General features: G+C 41.9%; 1 protein-coding gene across 5 annotated transcripts in view; it reads right to left on the reverse strand.

Moving 5' to 3' along the window:
* Positions 1-18,120, reverse strand: part of si:dkey-174m14.3 (uncharacterized protein LOC563117 homolog) — a 63,079-nt gene that overhangs the window by 35,470 nt on the left and 9,489 nt on the right. For 2 of the 5 annotated variants that reach the window (XM_036147284.1, XM_012879339.3), the window contains exon 1: positions 4,592-4,772. In XM_036147284.1, coding sequence (XP_036003177.1) covers positions 4,592-4,614 — 23 coding nt within the window. In that variant the 5' untranslated portion in view covers positions 4,615-4,772. Of the gene's footprint in view, positions 1-4,591; positions 4,773-5,053; positions 5,143-12,844; positions 13,778-18,120 lie in introns of those variants that run through there. The other 3 variants (XM_012879342.3, XM_021324941.2, XM_021324936.2) reach the window with 3 other exon arrangements.

The following is an 18,120-nucleotide window of genomic DNA, read 5'->3' on the forward strand; positions in this document are numbered from 1 at the left end:
ACTGGGAACTGGATGAAAACTGCAGAGGATCTGACAAATACAAAAAAAAAAAAAAAAAAAACCAAAGATGCAAAACACGGGAAATGACTAATACAAAAAGAAAAATAGGCCAAAAGGACCAATCCAAACTCAGAATCCTGCAGATCCGAGATAAATTTGTGTTGTAGTTTAGACCAGCAGCTGTAAATACGGCCAAACGTGGCTCTACAACGTTTTGTATTATGTTGCCTGACGAAATGTGTCAAAAGGGTAAAAACCTATGGAACCAAGATCATTTGTAGGCATTTTAGGATTTAACTTATTGTCGCTGTTGCTACACACAGTTAAAATTAGCGTAAAACCAAGCAGTCCATGTACTGGGCCATTCTACATACAGTGAAGAATGTGCAACATCAATTTTTTTCCCCCGAATTTACAGCTCAGTTCAGCGCCGAATGTTCCTCCAGTTGTGGCTCTGTGGGTCGTAAACACGCTACGCTTGTACCGCTAGTAAATTTGGAAAGCGGTCCAGTTTCACGGTTTCAGGGTGTTTTTGTCAGTACCCAGAGGAAAGTGCGGGATTTTAGCCCTGAGAAAATTGATGACATAAACGTTGTGTAAAATGTGGAATGTCAAACGCCCCGAGAAAAACAAAACCCGTTTACCAACCTGTGGCCGTTTTAGTTTGTGACCTTGCATCATTACAGCTACTCTAATTTATGCCATTAGATGAATTCATTTCGGGGTTAAAACATGCAGTGAAAGGAGGCAAAACATCTTGAAAAATACTATTCCGATGTTCTTTGCTTTTGGTAACCCGTTTGATCTGCATCCTTGAATTCTTTTACGTTTTTACATTAACAAGAGTGTCAGAAATTGGGGATTTTATTTCCTGCATGGCACCTTGATAATGCCTTTTGTCTTTTACATGTCTGATCTTTTTGCAGTTCAGGTTGAGAGACGTCAGAGGAACATGTGTTTTTTCTCTCTCTCTCTCTCTCTCTCTCTCTCTCTCTCTCTCAACACAGCTGTCGTCACATTTAACCTGTAATTCAAAAGACGCGGCTTAAGCATGGCGTGTTGGGCTTCCAAACGTTTGGTCCTTCTGATTTGAGCGTTCGCTCTTTATGTCGTCAGCTCCCGTGAACAAACCGTCTGTGACGTTTAATTGATCCTTGCTGTATGCCGCCGGTTCGGATGTCTAATTCGTTCGGGCTGAAAACAAGCACTTTACACCATTAGCTCAAGTGTACAAGATGGATGTGATGCTAGACCGCACACTTAGGTGAGAAGCGGGGGCTGTTTGAGGCTAGCATGTGAAGACGCTTTTACGCGCAGATAACAACGGGAATAATTAGCAGGAAAGACAACAAAGAGACTGCAGCGGACTTCTTGTTCCATCTCATGCCTGCTGCACACTCCAGCCAGTCCCCCCCTGCATCACCGCGACTCCAAGCCGAGTATTCCCGGATGGTGGGAATGCATCCGACAAGAACAATTTCCTGTTGTGTGGGAAAGGTGTGAAAGGGCGCTCCCTTACATTTTCCGCACCTGATTCATTAGATGTTGTCCAAAATGGAAAGTGAAGGTCGGGAAAGTGAAAACGCATTTGCCAGGATGTTTCAAAGGTAAAAGGATGTCAACTTAATAAAAATGATTGCACAGGAAGGGGGGAGCTGCTGAAAGACCTAATAAGTGTGAAAATGACGCAAAGTCTTCACAGTGGGCTTTTCAGTCACCGGATCTCAAGCTGAGTGAACACCTGGAAGACGGCTTGTTGGTCAGCGATATCGTCAACGCTCAATAAATCCCTGGATGGAGAATTGCCCTCTTGCAGCGTGTTTGTAAATAAGCATCTACACTTTTTCTGCATTTTGTGATTATTACATGATCAATGCGGCTCTTCGCCAGGGTGCCGATTTAAACTTTTTCAGTTTGTTGCTTTGCAGCCACACGTCAACAAACACACCACAAAACGATGCGTGCTTTTGGTCTTCTTCTTTTCTTTTTTTTCCGCAATTCTGAAAATCACACGTAGCATCACCATCGCTTTAATGTATGCTCGGTATGAGGGATTGCTGCAAAGCCATGGACAATGCAGATGACTGTCCACTGTGGCTCTGTGCTCTTTCAGGAGGAGTGAATGTTGCTTGTTGAGACTCAATTAAATCTATTGGGTTTCCTTAGATAGGAGGATTTGATTGAATTTGACTTTGTAAAGTGCCCTCAGATGACATGTGTTGTGAATTGGTGCAATATAAATAAAATTGAGTCGAACTGAAAAGTGTGGCTTGCATATGTATTCAGTGCCTGACTCTGATACCCCTAAATGAAGCTCTGTGCAACCAACTGAATCCCGAAGTCGCCTAATTGGTAAATAGATGCATCTACTTTAATCTCAGCAATAATCCAGCTGCTCTGTGAGGCACACAAAGGCTCTGTAAGGGGAAATTAGTGAACAGAAAGCCTCACGAGGACCAAGCAACACACCAAACAGCTCAAGGATTAGTTGTGGAGAAGTTTAAAAGAGAGTTAGACTATAAAACAACATATCCAGCCTTGTATTTCTCCTCCAGCACTGCTCAGTCCATCATCTAGACTGTGAAAATGGAAAAAGTATGGCAACACCTGCAAAACACCCATGCTTTGGTTGTCCATGTGAACTGACAGGCTGGGCAAGGAGAGCACCAATCAGAGAAGCAGCCAAGAAGCCCATGATCAAATCCGGAGGAGATGCAGAGATCCAAAGCTCAGCACATTACCCCCCATGTCGCCCTGAACACGCTGACATATATGTGGGGATGCACTCCTTCAGCAGGAAGCTGGTCCGAGTTCATGGGTCAAGCTAAATGCTGAGTGCAAGACTTGCAGCTGTAGCTTTAGCAAAAGGTAGCTCCACAAAGTATTGACTATGTGGGGCTGAACGCAAAGGCATGGCCACATGTTTCAAATTTTTATTAGGAAGAAACGTGTAGAAATCATTTATAAATAAAAGCTTATGTGCCTTTTCAAAGTCAATGGACACCGTTTTGGGTTAGCTTTAAAACCGGCCTGAGATTTATTTAAAGGAGCTTTTAGAACATTTCTTTTACTCTTTTAAAGTGAAGTTTAACAGGAAAAAAAGTGCTTAGAAATTATTTATGACAAGAAATTTACATATTCTTATGTGAAAAAAGAGAATTTCACTCAAAACAAGAGTTTTGCCCACTTTTCCCAACTGCCTGCCGATTGTTCTTAAGTTGACAATTTCTTAAAGTCAATTTTTTCCTCTAAAAATACTCCATGCTCTTTGTCACCCTGTCAGAATAAAAGAAAAAAAAAAAGCCTTTCAAACTTTAAATCTGTTTAAACAGCCGCGGAGAGCCTCCCGTGCACCAAGGCTCCAAAGCTCAAGCGCGTCGCCATTTAAAATTTACATTTCTATCTCTGCCACAGGCCTCCGAACGCAGGAGCCGGGCCGAGGGAGGGACGGGAATTACGAAAGAGGCAGAGAGCAAGGCAGGGGGAAAAGATTTCAGGACATTTCATCATTTGGAGCTGGAAGGCGTCTTGGAGATTAGTTTATCTGAGGAGGAGTGTGTGTGTGTGGGTGGGGGGGGGATCGAGGTGGGATAAAAAGGTGGGGTCAGACTCTGAGGTAGGTCCATCTTCCTCATTAACCTTCACTCAACTTCTTCCTGGGCTACAGGTGAAAAGATGCAGGACTCTTATCGCCGTAGAGCTGCTATAATTCAATTAAAGCTATGACACAGAGGTGAAGACAATTGATGCCACACATTAGGGAAGCCCCCCCCCCACCCCCACCCTTCTCCTCTTCCTGTCAAGATTAATTACCCCTCATTGGCTGCTTAAACGGCTTTTGAATTATAATCTGCCTGAAATCGCAATAACACCACGAGTAATCGAACAAGAATGCAAAAGCTCGGGATCTTTTTTTTCTATCTGTGGCGGATTAATAATGGTTCATTAGTAATTGTGTTAAATAAAACTTGTCTACAGCAGAAAGGTGAGTGGGGGAAAAAAGGGAAAAGAGGAGGATTAAAAGCTTGTTGATATTGTGTTTCTCTCCTTTAGTGTCACATTAAATCAGAAAAAGGACCTTTTTACAAAGAGTTCAGTGGCATATATTAAAACAGACATGTCAGCTCTCGCTCAGGTTGGGAATGAGATTCAAACTGATTCATATTTTAGATACAAATTTAGATGTATCGCTTTTTATTTATTTTTATTTTTTTTATTTTTTGTCATGCAGGGTTGTTGATCCAGTGTATTCCGACAGGTGAGTTTGCCAAAAAAAAAAAAAAAAAAAAAAACATGCAGAAAGACGCACATCTTTACGACCCTTGTATTTGCAAGACTAACTTGATGAGCAGGAGATGTTACGGCATCATCATTTTACAAACAGTACAATTCCCCGCGGAGTCTAGATGTTTTTTGTCGTCAACAAACTACGCGGAAAGAGACACAACGTTTGGATCAGCAATGCATCAAGTGCAGCCGCGCAACACAAGAAAAAACGAGCATATAAAGCAAAGACACGGGGAAAAAAAACAAAAAAAAAAACAAGAGAGCTTTATAAGCCAAATCAAAGATGCGAAAGGCAAAGCGGTACCTTCTGCTCACGCACAGCCTCATCCTGGAGACGGAGAGATAAAAAAAAAAAAATCCTGCTGCTTCTGAGTCTCGCCGGGGATGGAGGAAGCCCCCCCACTTCTAGGTGCTTTCTGGACTGGCTTACCCAGCTCTCCCTTAAAGCTCCGAGAAAACCCCCCCCAACACATGCACAGCTGCCGCCAACACCGCGCCACGCCACTCCGACACCAGCCTCAGCCTCAGCCTCAGCCTCAGCAGCAGCAGCAGCAGCAGCTATACGCCAAAAGGGAAAAAAGGCAGAGGAGGTAGAGAGACTGTGCCAGAGTGGAAAGACAGAAAGGAAGAGTGGGAGGGAAGAAGCTTAAAGGAAGAAGACGGGGAGAATGCGGGGGCGTGATGATGGAGCGCTGGAAAGATATGAGCAGAACAGAGGGAGGGGAGGGGAGGGGAGGAGGGGAGGATGGTGGGAGAAGAACCTTACCTGATAGGGTCTACGTTGTTCATCTCCTCGTCAGGCAGCTAAAAGGAAACGACAGCATGTTAGTGGAGGAGACCCATCAGAAGTGGTCCAGGAGCCGCCTGGCAGGGCACCCTCTGCATCTCATTCAGAAGATGAGCCATACATGCACATTCAGCAGGCGCGTTCCCTCAGTTTTCCCATTTGTTTTCTGTTCTTATTGTTGTTTTTGTTTATGGACCCCCCCTCCCCTCCTATCCACTCTCTCCCCTCCAATCCAATGCTGTTTTATTCCTCTCTCAAAAGGATCTCTCCCCCCCTTCCAATCCTGCTCGTGACAAAACTCATCAGACTGCGCCCGGATGCCCACATCAGCGCTCACTAGAGGTGAGAAAAGCGAACGATCATATCAAAAACCGAGAGTGCGAAAAGCAAGAGGAAGGAAAAGAGGGAGAGAGAGAGAGAGAGAGGGACCCTCTATTGCAGCCAGACTGCTGAATACATGGCAACCCCCACAGCACTCGCCACCACCCCCTCAGCGTACTTCTGGCAGTAACTCAGCATCCCTGTCAGAGTGGGAGCAGGGACAGACAGAAGGAGAGGAGAGGAGAAGAGGATGTGGAAAAGAGACAGGAGGGAAGGAGATGAGGGAGGGGGGGGGAACAGGTGGTTCAATCTGTTAATTTTTTACATCTCTGGCCCCAGGCTGTTGGAAAAAATGCATTTTATTATTGTCTCCTACAGGTGATTCTTGAAAGAAAGGAGATTCAGAGCAATTTCAGGCATTTCTCACCGTTAAAGAAGCCTTTGTTAGACATAAAGTTGTACCAGAGCACAAGGCCTTAACATACATAAAGCCCAGAACCAAATATCAGTTTTTATTTATCTTATTAAAATATTTCTAACCTGGCTCCGTTATCAGTCTGTTCTGTACCCCTAAAGACTAGATGGCTCAGGAAAAAAAAGTGAGAAATAAAAAAATCTTTAACACCTGCCTTGTAAGCGAATGTATGATCTGAATCACAGGCTTCGCATTTTTACATTTTTTGAGCTGAAGCAGAGCTTTTGGCCAACTTCTAGCTTCCGAGTTTGGACACGTGACGTGCAACATTTCTTAAATCTTCTGTAATTTTTTTGGGAACATTTTTTTTTAAATAACTGGCTACACGGTACAATCTCAACTTCAAAACACATTGCAAAAACAGATCTAAAAATAAGTAATATTTTCTTAAAATTAGTGTATCTGTCCTTGATTTGAGCATGTAAATAAGATGATCTGCCAATGGATTAAGACTTTTGCACTTAAAATAGGAACAACTCATCTCCATCATCTTATTTCAAGTGCAGGATGTCTAATTATCTTATTTTAGGGGTCATAATACTCATTACATTGGCAGATAATATTATTTACCTGCTCAAATCTAGGACAAAAAACATACATTTTAAGAACATTTTACTTATTTTTAGATCTGTTTTTGCAGTGCAGCACTGTACTTAATTCCCTCTCCTTATTTCTTTATGCTCTTTTTAAGGCACTGGAGTTTTTGTAATCTTTGACACTGGATCTTTACACTGTACAATTTTAAAGGTTGCCACTTTGGGGCACACAAGATAAGTCCCGGGGCACGTGTCCTAGTCTGATGGATCTGACATTGCCTGTGAGCCAGACCTTTGTCTGAAATCAAATCAAACTGCGACGTCACTGCGCAACAGAAACACATGGATGAATTCAGTCAAATCCGGGCCTACAGCCTTCCGAAAATCTACTACAAAGTGCACACTCGCTTCTCTTCGGATATTTTTCTTAATTTCCATGAAGTGGGCTGTGCTTATGCGTCATGTCAAGCAAAGGATTGTGGGATTCCTTATAGATCCTCAGAGCCGGTAAGTGACATTGCGAGGTTCCCTTTGCTAGAGGAGCTGTGAGAGAAAGCATCCAGGCTCCTTTTTCTACCTCCTTCCTTGACTGACTGCACTATTCGGACTGCACTAATCATGGCGCCCGCTGACGCACTTCCACTTTGGCTGAAGAGTCCTTACCCAATACAGTTGCGGACGGTGCCATACTTTATCAATGTCACCTCTAGAATAACATGTCACAGTCAGTTTTTTAATTTTCTATGTTGCAGTAAATCCATTTGTCAAGATAGAATATTGTCTCCAAAATGCCTCTGTTGACATCACACAATCAGAGGTAAACTAATAACAGTTTTTCTGTGTTCAAAGGTTTGAATTTTTCTAATTTTTGTTTCTTTATTTGCAGATTTCCAATTAAACTCATCCTTAAACTATCGTTACTTCTATCCTGACCTTGTGCAGGAAAATATCAGAGCTGCACGTGGGAAACATGGACGGATTTCAGGACAAACTGGCAACAACAAAACAAAGAGATTTATGAAAAGGACCACGACAGACCGGAGTGGAAAGGGTTTGTAAGCACACTTCTTCAGGCATAATTTCAAGCAAATTTGTTTATGAAAACAAAACAAAAAAAAAACACAATGTGGATCTGTTGACAGTGGCGGTCCTCACATAAATGATGCCCTGGGCGATCCCCGCTTTCTGACCCCCATCCCAATAAAAGGCAACTTTTGTTTTGTTTTGTTTTGTCTTGTCAAATAGAATACAGGTTTTAGAAACTTCATGTTGTTTCACAGCGAGCAGAATAATACAGCTCAGATTTGACCAGTGTATTAGATTTGAAGAGCAAAAAAACAATTTGAACAAAGAGCAGTACAGAGTTCCTTAAAAAAATGGTGAAATAAATGTTCAGTTTAGCACTGAAAGCTACAATAAGATACTAATTTCGACCTCATTAACCTTCCCAAAACCACCCTGTTTTCTTATACTGATAGAAAACTAGCTTTGTCTGCTTATGGTCTACCAGGACAATGGTGCCTTCTGCATGTTTTTTTGTCAAAAACTACAACCGGTCTGGTCTATGCCTTCTATTAAAATAATGTTCAAGTCCCAGCAATTTTTCCTGCAGGACTTGTCTATCAAGCATAGACTTAATGAGTCAAATGCAACTATTTAGCCATGTGGGGTACAGCCTATACCATCCTCATCATTACAGTTAATATAAAGGAGGGGAAAACTAACAAAAAAAATATCCAGCTGTTAGGCAGTCAGTAAGGGACACCATTCAGAGATGTGACCAGCTTGGTTCTGGTGCCTCTTGTGATGTCATTGATACCTAAAAAGTAGAAATGACACTTTTATTTTTCAGTGCGCTTAAAATACACCAACCACTATTTCAGAAATTCTGCAGTCGAAATCAATACTTCATTACTCCTCTGTGCATTGTTAGAGTACATGTATTAGTGGAAAGAAATAACACCGCAAAAAGGAGAGGCTCTCACATCCACAGAAGCAACAGTTGCAAATAGATTATCTGTTCCTCTGCGAGAAAAGTCATCGGAAACACAGACTGAGTGCACAACAGCAGGTCAGACGCCTGCGGAAAACGTTCCGTTAGCGCGTTTGCACAAGTACACGGACTTCTGCGAGGAAACGAAAGTTCGCAGCGACACAGATACTCGCACACTAGACTGAGATGAGCACCAACAGGCTCGAAAAGCCTGCCTCGCAGCCCCCACACCACCCACCTTTTTTTTTTTCCCAAGCAGTTGCTAAGGTGACGGCAAAGGCTGAATTTTAATCAGACAATAAATTAAGGCAATGCGATCTTCTCCCTTTATTATTAAATGGGGAGCAGAGCCGATTCGGACGAGCCTGTCAGGTGTGTTTAGGGTTAATGCGGAAACACAGGCAAAGGCTGCAAATCAGGTATGGAGATGCTTTGCCTCGTCCGGGGAGCGATATCTGAGCGGCGCGGCGCACTTCTGTGCTTACTAGTGAGTGAGGCAATTTGCATTCTGAAGAAAGGAAGCTGAAGCCAAATGGATTATCATTTACCACTGGGGTGAATGTCACATTGAGACTGCAAACACACTCACTTTTATTGCGGCGACCGCTGATTGAGCCTTGCAGGCCTGTCCGTGTGTAAACAGACGACGGCGGAAACACCGGTTGCTTTTGGAGGAACCTTCCCTGCTGCCGCGGCCCTTTAAGAAGGTTACAACTTCAGCTGCGGGGATGATGGGTGTCACTAAATAAACAGGAGTGAGTGGGCTGAGTTGGCAGACGAGTGCATTGTTCAGTTAGGATCGTTTTGTGCGTGTAGGAGTAGCTGATGGGGTGAATTCTAACGAGCTAAATAGAAAATAATAATCGATGGTCAGCACTGAGCAGCTCTTTTCTACCGACTCACATGGGCAACCTCACCTGGTCGACGGGCTGGCGAGCTTTTTATTCTTCTTAGACTTCCTGAACTGTATCTTCATTATTATTTTAGCAAAATTTATATCAGATTGTTTTTCTGCAAACACACCAATGAAATACAAAAGATTGCAATCACATTTAAGCTAAAACTTAACCCTTTTTTGTACTCGTGTGGAAATTGCTGATTTATTTAGACAGTATTAAATACAGTTTTATGCTCTTTTGAAATTAATATTCAGGCCTTCTAAGGGTATTTCCTTTTTCTTTGGACTTTGGCAGCTTGTTCACCGATTTTAAGTCCAATGTGTGACAATTTTGTAAAATACTGCTGCTTTGCTAGTTTGTTGGTGGTTAAGCCCTTTACCAAGACTTGAAAAAACCCTTTAAGCTCTTAAGATTTTATAATTTTACAACCATAAACTTAGCTGCAGTTTATTTGGCTTTTGTGGGACAGACCAAAACAACGCCGTAGGTGTATTATATAAAATGTTGAGACAATATTTTGCAGAAGCACCTTTCATTGCAACGCTAGCTAGGAGCATTTTAGGATGATAGATTAAGATGAAGATGAAGATATTGGATGGACCACATCCGTCCAAGAAAGGTGAATTGCCGAAGTCTCGAGTCTTTGACAGGATGACCGTGTATTTAGCTCCAACCAGCTTCTCTGTCCCTACTGAAAAAAAGAAAAATTAAATTGCCCAATGCTGAGACTGCTGTGTTTTATGCCGAGGATATTGTGTTTAGAGTATTGTGCTGTGTAAGTTTGCCAATATATGGCAATACAACAGGTGGGCTCAATGGAGGCCTCGTCTCATTCGCACTCAGAGCTAACAGATCACCAGAGGACAACCATTGTCACAGCTCTCCTCTCCACTACATCCCACCTGGAACACCAGGGATGCCAGGCAAGGTTGTTCTTAGCTGGTCTGATTTTAGATGTTTTTAAAACACCAGACAGACTGACAGTAAAGCTAGAGACGCATTGGTCTTCCTCCAGTCACTTTCTGCTGGATCAAAGGCTTCCTTTCTCACCCGCTGCAGAGAGTCAGAGTGGTCCACCATCTTCCCACTGCAAAAACGGAACTAAAGATGAGTGAAATTGTCTTGAAATTAGTGTATTTGACTTTGATTTGAGCAGGTAAATAAGATTATTTGCTAATGGAATAAGTATTTTGACCCCTATAACAAGATAAGTAGATATCCTACACTTGAAATAAGATGATTGACACGAGTTGTTCCTACTTTAAGTGTAAAAATCTTATTCCATTGGCAGATCATCTTGTTTACCTGATCAAATCAAGGACAAATACACTCATTTCAAGAAAATTTTACTTACTTTTAGTTCCCTTTTTGCAGTGCCCAAACCCCTTAACACCAACCCCCGGCAATGTTGTACACTTAACCCCCTACTGTACACCTGTGACGGCAACAACCCTGACCAAAGGCGTCAACGCGTTCGCTGACGGTTTGGACTCGTCTTTGGTAAGACCAAAGCGGTGATCGTTGACTTAAGGAGGAGGAAGTCTGGCCTGCAGCCTGTCACCATCAGTGGCCAGCTTCCTTGTTTCTGGGCGTGCACATGGAGGCAGACATCCAATGGGGCTTTGACACAACGGTGTTTGTGAAGAAGGCCCGGCAACATCTCCCCTTCCTGAGGAGATGGCGGTTTTCTTTGAAATATTCCATGTTTTGTTCATTGTTGAGCAGCTAAAGTCAAAAAGCAAAACTCCACAATAAAATGAGTTTTGAATTTTGACATTTTTAAAATAGTTCCATCTTTGGGGGACGCCTGCATGCAGCGTCCTCAGCGATTTTGACCCGCGTGGCAAAAAGTTTTAATAGCATTAAAGAGATTCTAAATATGCGTGCTAGGGCAGGCAATAAAGAGGAACTGCAGAGAAACGAGGGCGGCCAGACAGAAGCGTCACCCTTTTGAGAAAGTTTGTTGACCCTTTTATTTTTAAAGAGATTTACGACTTCTATGGAGGACAAGAACCTCATTTCCTTTTTGTTGTGCAGATAATTTGCTTATCTGTTGTCCCAGACTGGTTGAACATAAGCTAATGAAGAAAGTACATTTCACGTATTAGTCTTTAGTGATAACTTGTCAGTACTTCACTAGCCAATAAAAACCTCATGTGAGACATATTCATTTATTTAAAACCCAGGCTTTAAATGGGCTTCATTAAATTGCAGTTGATGCAATGTTCTGAGCGAGCATCTTTTCCTTTCCTTGTCCAGAGCTTCCATGTGGCCCACATGGAAGATGTTGGCCACCTCCACCACACTGTTTGACTCCAGAAACTCTGATGCACAGAAGAAGCAAAGACAGAGTCAACACCCTGAGTGGCACTCTGTCTTTCTAAGCAGTCCTAAAAGAGAGCATCTGCAAAGATGGCTTTGTTAGTTTGGTTTATTTCTCTCTGAAACAATATTTTTTGCTGTGACAGCATTAGTTGCACATACATTAAACCTAATGTCTTATTTTCCAAAGAGAGGATAGCATCATAATCCTGCAATTAAAAAGATATTTGTAGTTTTTGGTATTTATTTATTTATTTAACAAATGTATGAAAACCTGAGAAGACTAGTTGAAGGTCCTTTTAGATGCATAAAAAAAATTCTGACATTATTTCTTTTCTGTTTTCATTTTCCACTGGATTCTGCTATTGTCAAGAGAAGCAATAATAAAAGCTTTTAGAAAAAAAGTGTACAAAGTGCCAAACAGGAGAACATAGACGTACTATTAGCCGCTGGACAGAAATATTAATTAAAAAATGTGTTGAAGGATGAAAAGAGAGCTCAAGGCAAAACAAATCAAAGACTAATGCTTATTTGTGGGGGAACAAAATGAAAAATGTAAAAAGGTGTTTGTGTGCTGATGACAGCTTATTTGTGTATCCTTAAAGTGCTCTAATGTAACATTTGCTGATGCCGCTTTAAAAATGCTGCTCTGTAATAATCAATAATAATAATCAATGCTGTAAGTCAAAATATAAATACAGGACAACAATGGAAGGGAACATGCAAAAGACTTGAGAATGGGGATCTTCCGGGGGGAATGAAGCATATTTGTGTTTGAATGGCCTAGTCAAAGTACAGATCTAAATCAGAATTGCTGCAAACAGAAGTTTCACATTTATACTTTTCTTTTTGTTGTTCTGTCACACAAAATCTTATTAAATGCTCTGATATAGGTTTAAAACTGACAGCATGAGAATAGCTTTAAGGTGGAGGACTACTTTATTGGCACAAAAGAGACAATATGGAAATATGCAACGTTCCCTTAGCAACAGAAATCATTTTCAGATTAACTTAGCTTATCAATTTATTGTTTTATTCATTTCTCTGTGTATATTGTCTGTGCCGTTTTACTCTTTAAAAACTGGAGCAGAGACACCTCAGAACATTTAAAATGTTGATTAATTCAGACAACACTGTAAGCTTCATGAAAAACAATTTCCTCCGCTGATTACATGTTCGGAGGCCTTCCCTTGATTAGAGACTAGAACGAGTTTCATCACTCACCATGTTGATGCCCCTGGGCAGAGACACAGATCTGTAGGGGTATCTCGGGAAGTCGTGACGAAGCTCCAGAACAGGAATCCTCATTTTAAACCCTTGACAAAACTCCGGAGGAGGAGGAATCAACGTTTTATCGTCCGTCTCCAGCTGAGACGACGACTCGGCTTTCATCTCCAGGTTCTGTGGGTAGTCATCCCTCCTGACAGAGTCGATGTCCGTTTCCAGATACATTTTCTGTGATGAGCCAAGGGAAGTCGCATCTTCTGGGGGTTTCTGCAGAATTAGAGGGCTTTGCTCCTGGGCCATTGATCGGGGCAGCCTGGGCATCACCACTTGCTCGCGGACTTCGGGCAGATTTGGGATTATGGCGACGAGTCCAGATGGAGGCACCGGTTTTCCAAATGCCTTCAGGCTGTTGCGCTTCAGCACATTGCCCGTAACCTCGTCCAGGAACTGTGAAAATCTCTGCTTGGCTTTGATCCTCTCCTCCAGCACCCTCTCTAGTTTTACCTCCTCACCCAAACAAGTTTGTGTGCACCCCCACACAAGGTGCTGGTCTTTGTGGCGGCAGCCCCCACCCTCATTAGCCCGTGGATGATCTGTTGCACTGGATGGAGCCACAGTAAACCCTCTCCTCCCTCTCTCCCCTCTGAGTCGGCTCTGAAAGGCTTCCTGGCTGTGCTTCTTGATGGAGCTGTGCAGCAGGCAGGTAACTCCTGAGCTCCAGCTGTGTAGACTGCATGTGTCCTCGCTGCTGCTTGCCACTGGACTGCTGCCGGGGCCACTGGGGCTTGACGACTGGCCGGTGGAAGACCAGTTCGAAGACTGGCCTCTAACCCCCTCAGCAAAAACTTGATCATCGCTAAACATCGTGCTAAAAGAGGCCCAGGATTTTAGGGACTCCTGGTCCAGCTGTGCCATAGCTCCCTGAATGAGAAAGTAGTCTGTGTGATTGGTTCCATGCATTAGCTAGACTGCAGGTCTTAATGGACGCTTCCTCTCTTTAAAAGTGGAAACCACACAGACGACACACGGTCCAGTGGGCTGCTCGGATTTTAAAGAGTTCTACCCCAATCTGGTTTCACTATTGTGCAAGCCTGACCTAAAAGTGGCCCAATGCATTTCACTCTAGGCTGAACAGATGGCATCCTTCGGTGCCAGGACAACCCCCTGCTATCTCAGGCAAGGACGTTCATATTTGTAGGCCCCAACTCAAGAAAGAGGAAAAGGAAAACAACAGATGTTCTGCTGAAGTTTCAGCTTCTTAAGTGTCCATATAGCCTTACCGAATGAGCAGTGCAATTTTTAATTAGACGGGCTATTGCTAGCCGAACAAAGCCTTATCAGCTTTTTTCCAGGTCAGTGAACCTAGACAAGCATTGATCCTACAGAGCACATGGCATCAGACACGCATATGTGCACACAGACTAATGGAAAGGCTCATTGAGCTATAGAGTACGCTGCCCCTCATCAATATCTCTCATTAATCAAAACACTTTTCTGGGAATTAATTTTTTTTTTTAAAAATCTGCCTCATGACGTTTCAAATAAAGGTTCAAACAGTTGTGGTATGGATGCAAGTGGCAGTTGTGTTAAATCTTGCTCTTGCGCTGCTTTTGTTTAGCGCTTACGTGCTGAGCAACGAAGCAGAGGATTTAAGGGTGTCGTCCCAACAGTTGGTTTTCTGAACACAAATCTCAGTGAACAGAATAAAATGTAATAAAATAAAAATATCAAGAAATTTCATAGGTTTTAGATAAAGAAAGGTCCTTAAGAAATATATGTTTTATTGCATTTTGAACCAGTTACCATTTAAGAACATTGAGGTTAAAAAAAAACAACATTCTTTTGTTTTTTTTGTTTCTTTGTAAAAAAAATTTGTTTAGCAAGTTTTCTTTCCTTCTGGAAACTTGATGAAAAGGCTAATTAAAATGCGCCTGTTTCCAAAAGAGACAATCCTGCTCCCTAGGGTGTTCTATTTTTAAAGCAGTTCATGATGACTGCAACAGCAGCATGATGCAAATATTTTGGATTTAAAGCCATCCATCCATTCATTTTCTAACACATCTATCCCTTGTGGGGTCGCGAGGGGTTGCTGGTGCCTATCTCCAGCTGTCAATGTGCAAAAGGTGGGGTACACCCTGGACAGGTCGCCGGTCTATCGCAGGGTAACACAGAGACAGACAGGATAAACAACCATTATCACACAACCTCACACCTAAGGAGAATTTAGAGAGGCCAATTAACCTTACAGTGATGTTAGGACTGTTAGACTGTGTTTTTGGACAGGGAGGACATGCAAACTCCATGCAAGACCCAGGGTGGACTCGAACCCAGGACCTTCTTGCTGCAAGGCAGCAGTGCTACCCCTCTAGATTTAAAGCAAAAACAAATGAAGAAAGAACGTGGCATTGTTCAAACAGTCCAACAAACTCCAAAACCAATGGATGTTGAGGCCGGTCTTCATTCACAGCTCTCTACAAAAAGGACAACATCACTTCTCAGGAAGAAAATTCCTTTCAGGTGAGCTCATTCATCAAATCACTCATTTCTCTTTACTTTACTATTCTCATTGTCAAAGTGTTTGTTTTGTTGTTGCATGGACTACTTACCTGCATCAATGGATAGCAGGAATTTTGAAACATTATGGTTTGACAAAGCAAAAATGGACTATAATACCATTGCCATCGATTTACATTTTTTTTAATTTAAAAGGCAGGGAAAGTCCTGGAGCGAACAGAGTTTTCTACAACTGCTTGAAGCATAGAAAAATGCAGCACTATTCTTTCCCAATGTAATGCTGCACACTGCTGGTCAACAGACTGAAAGAAGGCTGCTACACTCCATAAGTCTCTTGCTTACTAAGAAAGACAAATACAGTTGCCCAGCAACATTTCTGGTAGTAAAAAGCATGGTGGTCGTTGAGTGGGAACCATGGAGCCAAGCTATAAGTAACATGTCTGTTTCACAGATTTTAATTCTATACTTTAGCCAAGTCGATGTATCGTAATCGCAAATGCCAACAGACCTTATTAAATTAGGACTGTAATAATAGAAATGCAGCGGGGATATTTGTCTGTTTTCTGTTTGAAAGAACATCAGTTAGATCATGTGATACATCTTTGCTTCAAGTCTTTTGTAAATCTTTTATAAATCTAAGATTTTTTTGTTCAATATTATAAATATCTTAAATATTATCATACTGTGTGACTCTCATACCAGTCCATGCCAGATTACCAACCAATTTAAGTAAAAAATTATAGTGATGCAAGACAGTGAAGAGGGGTCAATCCAGAATAACAAATAATGATCTAAGGATTAGTAAAATAAAAATGCTGGAGATAGTCACCAGCACCCCTCGCGACCCCATGAGGAATAAAGCGAGTAAGAAAATGGATGGATGGATTAGTAAAATATTGATCCAGACTGAAGTAAAAGTAATGCTGAGCAGAATATACTTTGCTTTGTTGCCCAGCAATCCTTTGTGTCCTCTGCCTGTCATAAATGGGACTGTGAAAGATCCAGCTGCAGAAAGCAGGAATTTAGCAGCCAGCCAAAGTCTTTCTGGAACTAAAGAGAAATAACCAATTTCACTCTCACCTTGTCATCTGTTTTTGAAGAAATGTCAAGTAACATCACTGTGATCCCATATTTTCTCCAAATATTGGTGACTGCCTTCACTAAGACAAGGTATATATTGCATAATAATGCTGTGGAGTTTTTTTTTCTTTTTGGTGCTCTTCTCCTGACTGATACTTTGAACCAGGGGTGTCAAGCTACAATCTTTGAGGGCCTGGTCCAACACATCTGAATCAAATTGCTGAGTTTGCTCTTTAGTGTGCAGTCAAGTTCTCCAGAGTTCTGCAAATGACCTGATTATTTGACTCGGGTGTGTTGGACCGGGGATAGTTGTGGGACACCGGCCCCCGCCTTAAACAGAGAGATTATTTCTCTGGTTCTATGCAGCCTCTCTGCAAACAGTGGTCTTGGAAAGCAAATGAGCAAATTAATGAGCAATATGAGGAAACTGAAAGTAGGATTTTAATTCAGGTCAATCAATTTTACCATTATTGAGTGGAGGTGTGAACTCAAGAAGACTGAATCAGAAGGTGCTTCAAAAAAAGGTATTGTGGTGCCAGTTTTGATGTGCACATTTATGACACAATGTTATTGGAGATTGGAGATTTTTTACATGCTATATATCACATTATATGTAGAACATTTTTTTAATCAAAATCTCTCTTTTTTTTTTTTACATCTCAAGAATCACTTTAACAGCGGTTCCCATGCCTATGAACGACACCGTACAACTAATCTAGCTAAACAAGATAAGTCTTATCATGCCATACACTGAACTTCACAGGTGGTATTTTAATCAGTTTAATCCCTTTTATCTAATTACGCTGCAAAGAGGGAACTAAAAATAAGTACAATTTCCCTTAAAACTGGTGTATTTTTCTTTGATTTGAGCTGTTAAATAAGATTATCTACCAGTGGAAGGAGATTTTAACACTTAAAATAGGAACAACGCATCTCCATCATATTATTGCAAGTGCAGCATATCAAATTATCTTATTTTAGGAGTCAAAATGCTCATTCCATTGGCAGATCATCTTATTTACCTGCTCAAATCAAGGACAAATACACACATTTCAAGAAAATTGTACCTCTTTTAAGTTCTGTTTTTGCAAAAAATGTTAGTTTCAACTAAAATGTTTAGTTATACAGAGCTAAATGGTTATATTTTTTATCCTACTGACACTGTAAATTCATGTACAGACACACACAGACTACAGAGTGCATATTGACGGAGCTTGAAGAGCACGACTGCCGCTACATTGGCTCTATAACATTACATCACATTACCGATTCTTCCACCCAACTCCAAATTCAATCATTTTCTGATTCGCACTGTGCCATGAAGACGGCTTCCCTGTGATGAAGTCTGTATGCGTATGGCCATAGTGTCGCTTTAGTGTTCATCAATATTCAGGAGGTTGCATAACTGCATCAATACCGCCTCTCTTAGTCCGCCTGCCTGGGAGGAGAGGAGTGAGAGATCGGGATTGGCAAGTGAGCCGTGGCGGTATGACAGAAATAAAATACCGCACACTGAGAGGGGTCTGGGGAGTCCCTCTAAGTGAGCCCACAACTCAAAGCGTATGCTCAGTGTGTAGAAAAGCGGGGTGGAAATTTAATAAGCTGAGCACAGGGGACAGCAGCTCAGTTCAGCTACATTTCAACTTTTTTGGCCTTCTGTCGTGCGTTGATATTCCGCG

The sequence above is a fragment of the Fundulus heteroclitus genome, chromosome 15 (assembly GCF_011125445.2).
Source record: "Fundulus heteroclitus isolate FHET01 chromosome 15, MU-UCD_Fhet_4.1, whole genome shotgun sequence".
Classification (NCBI taxonomy): domain Eukaryota; kingdom Metazoa; phylum Chordata; class Actinopteri; order Cyprinodontiformes; family Fundulidae; genus Fundulus; species Fundulus heteroclitus.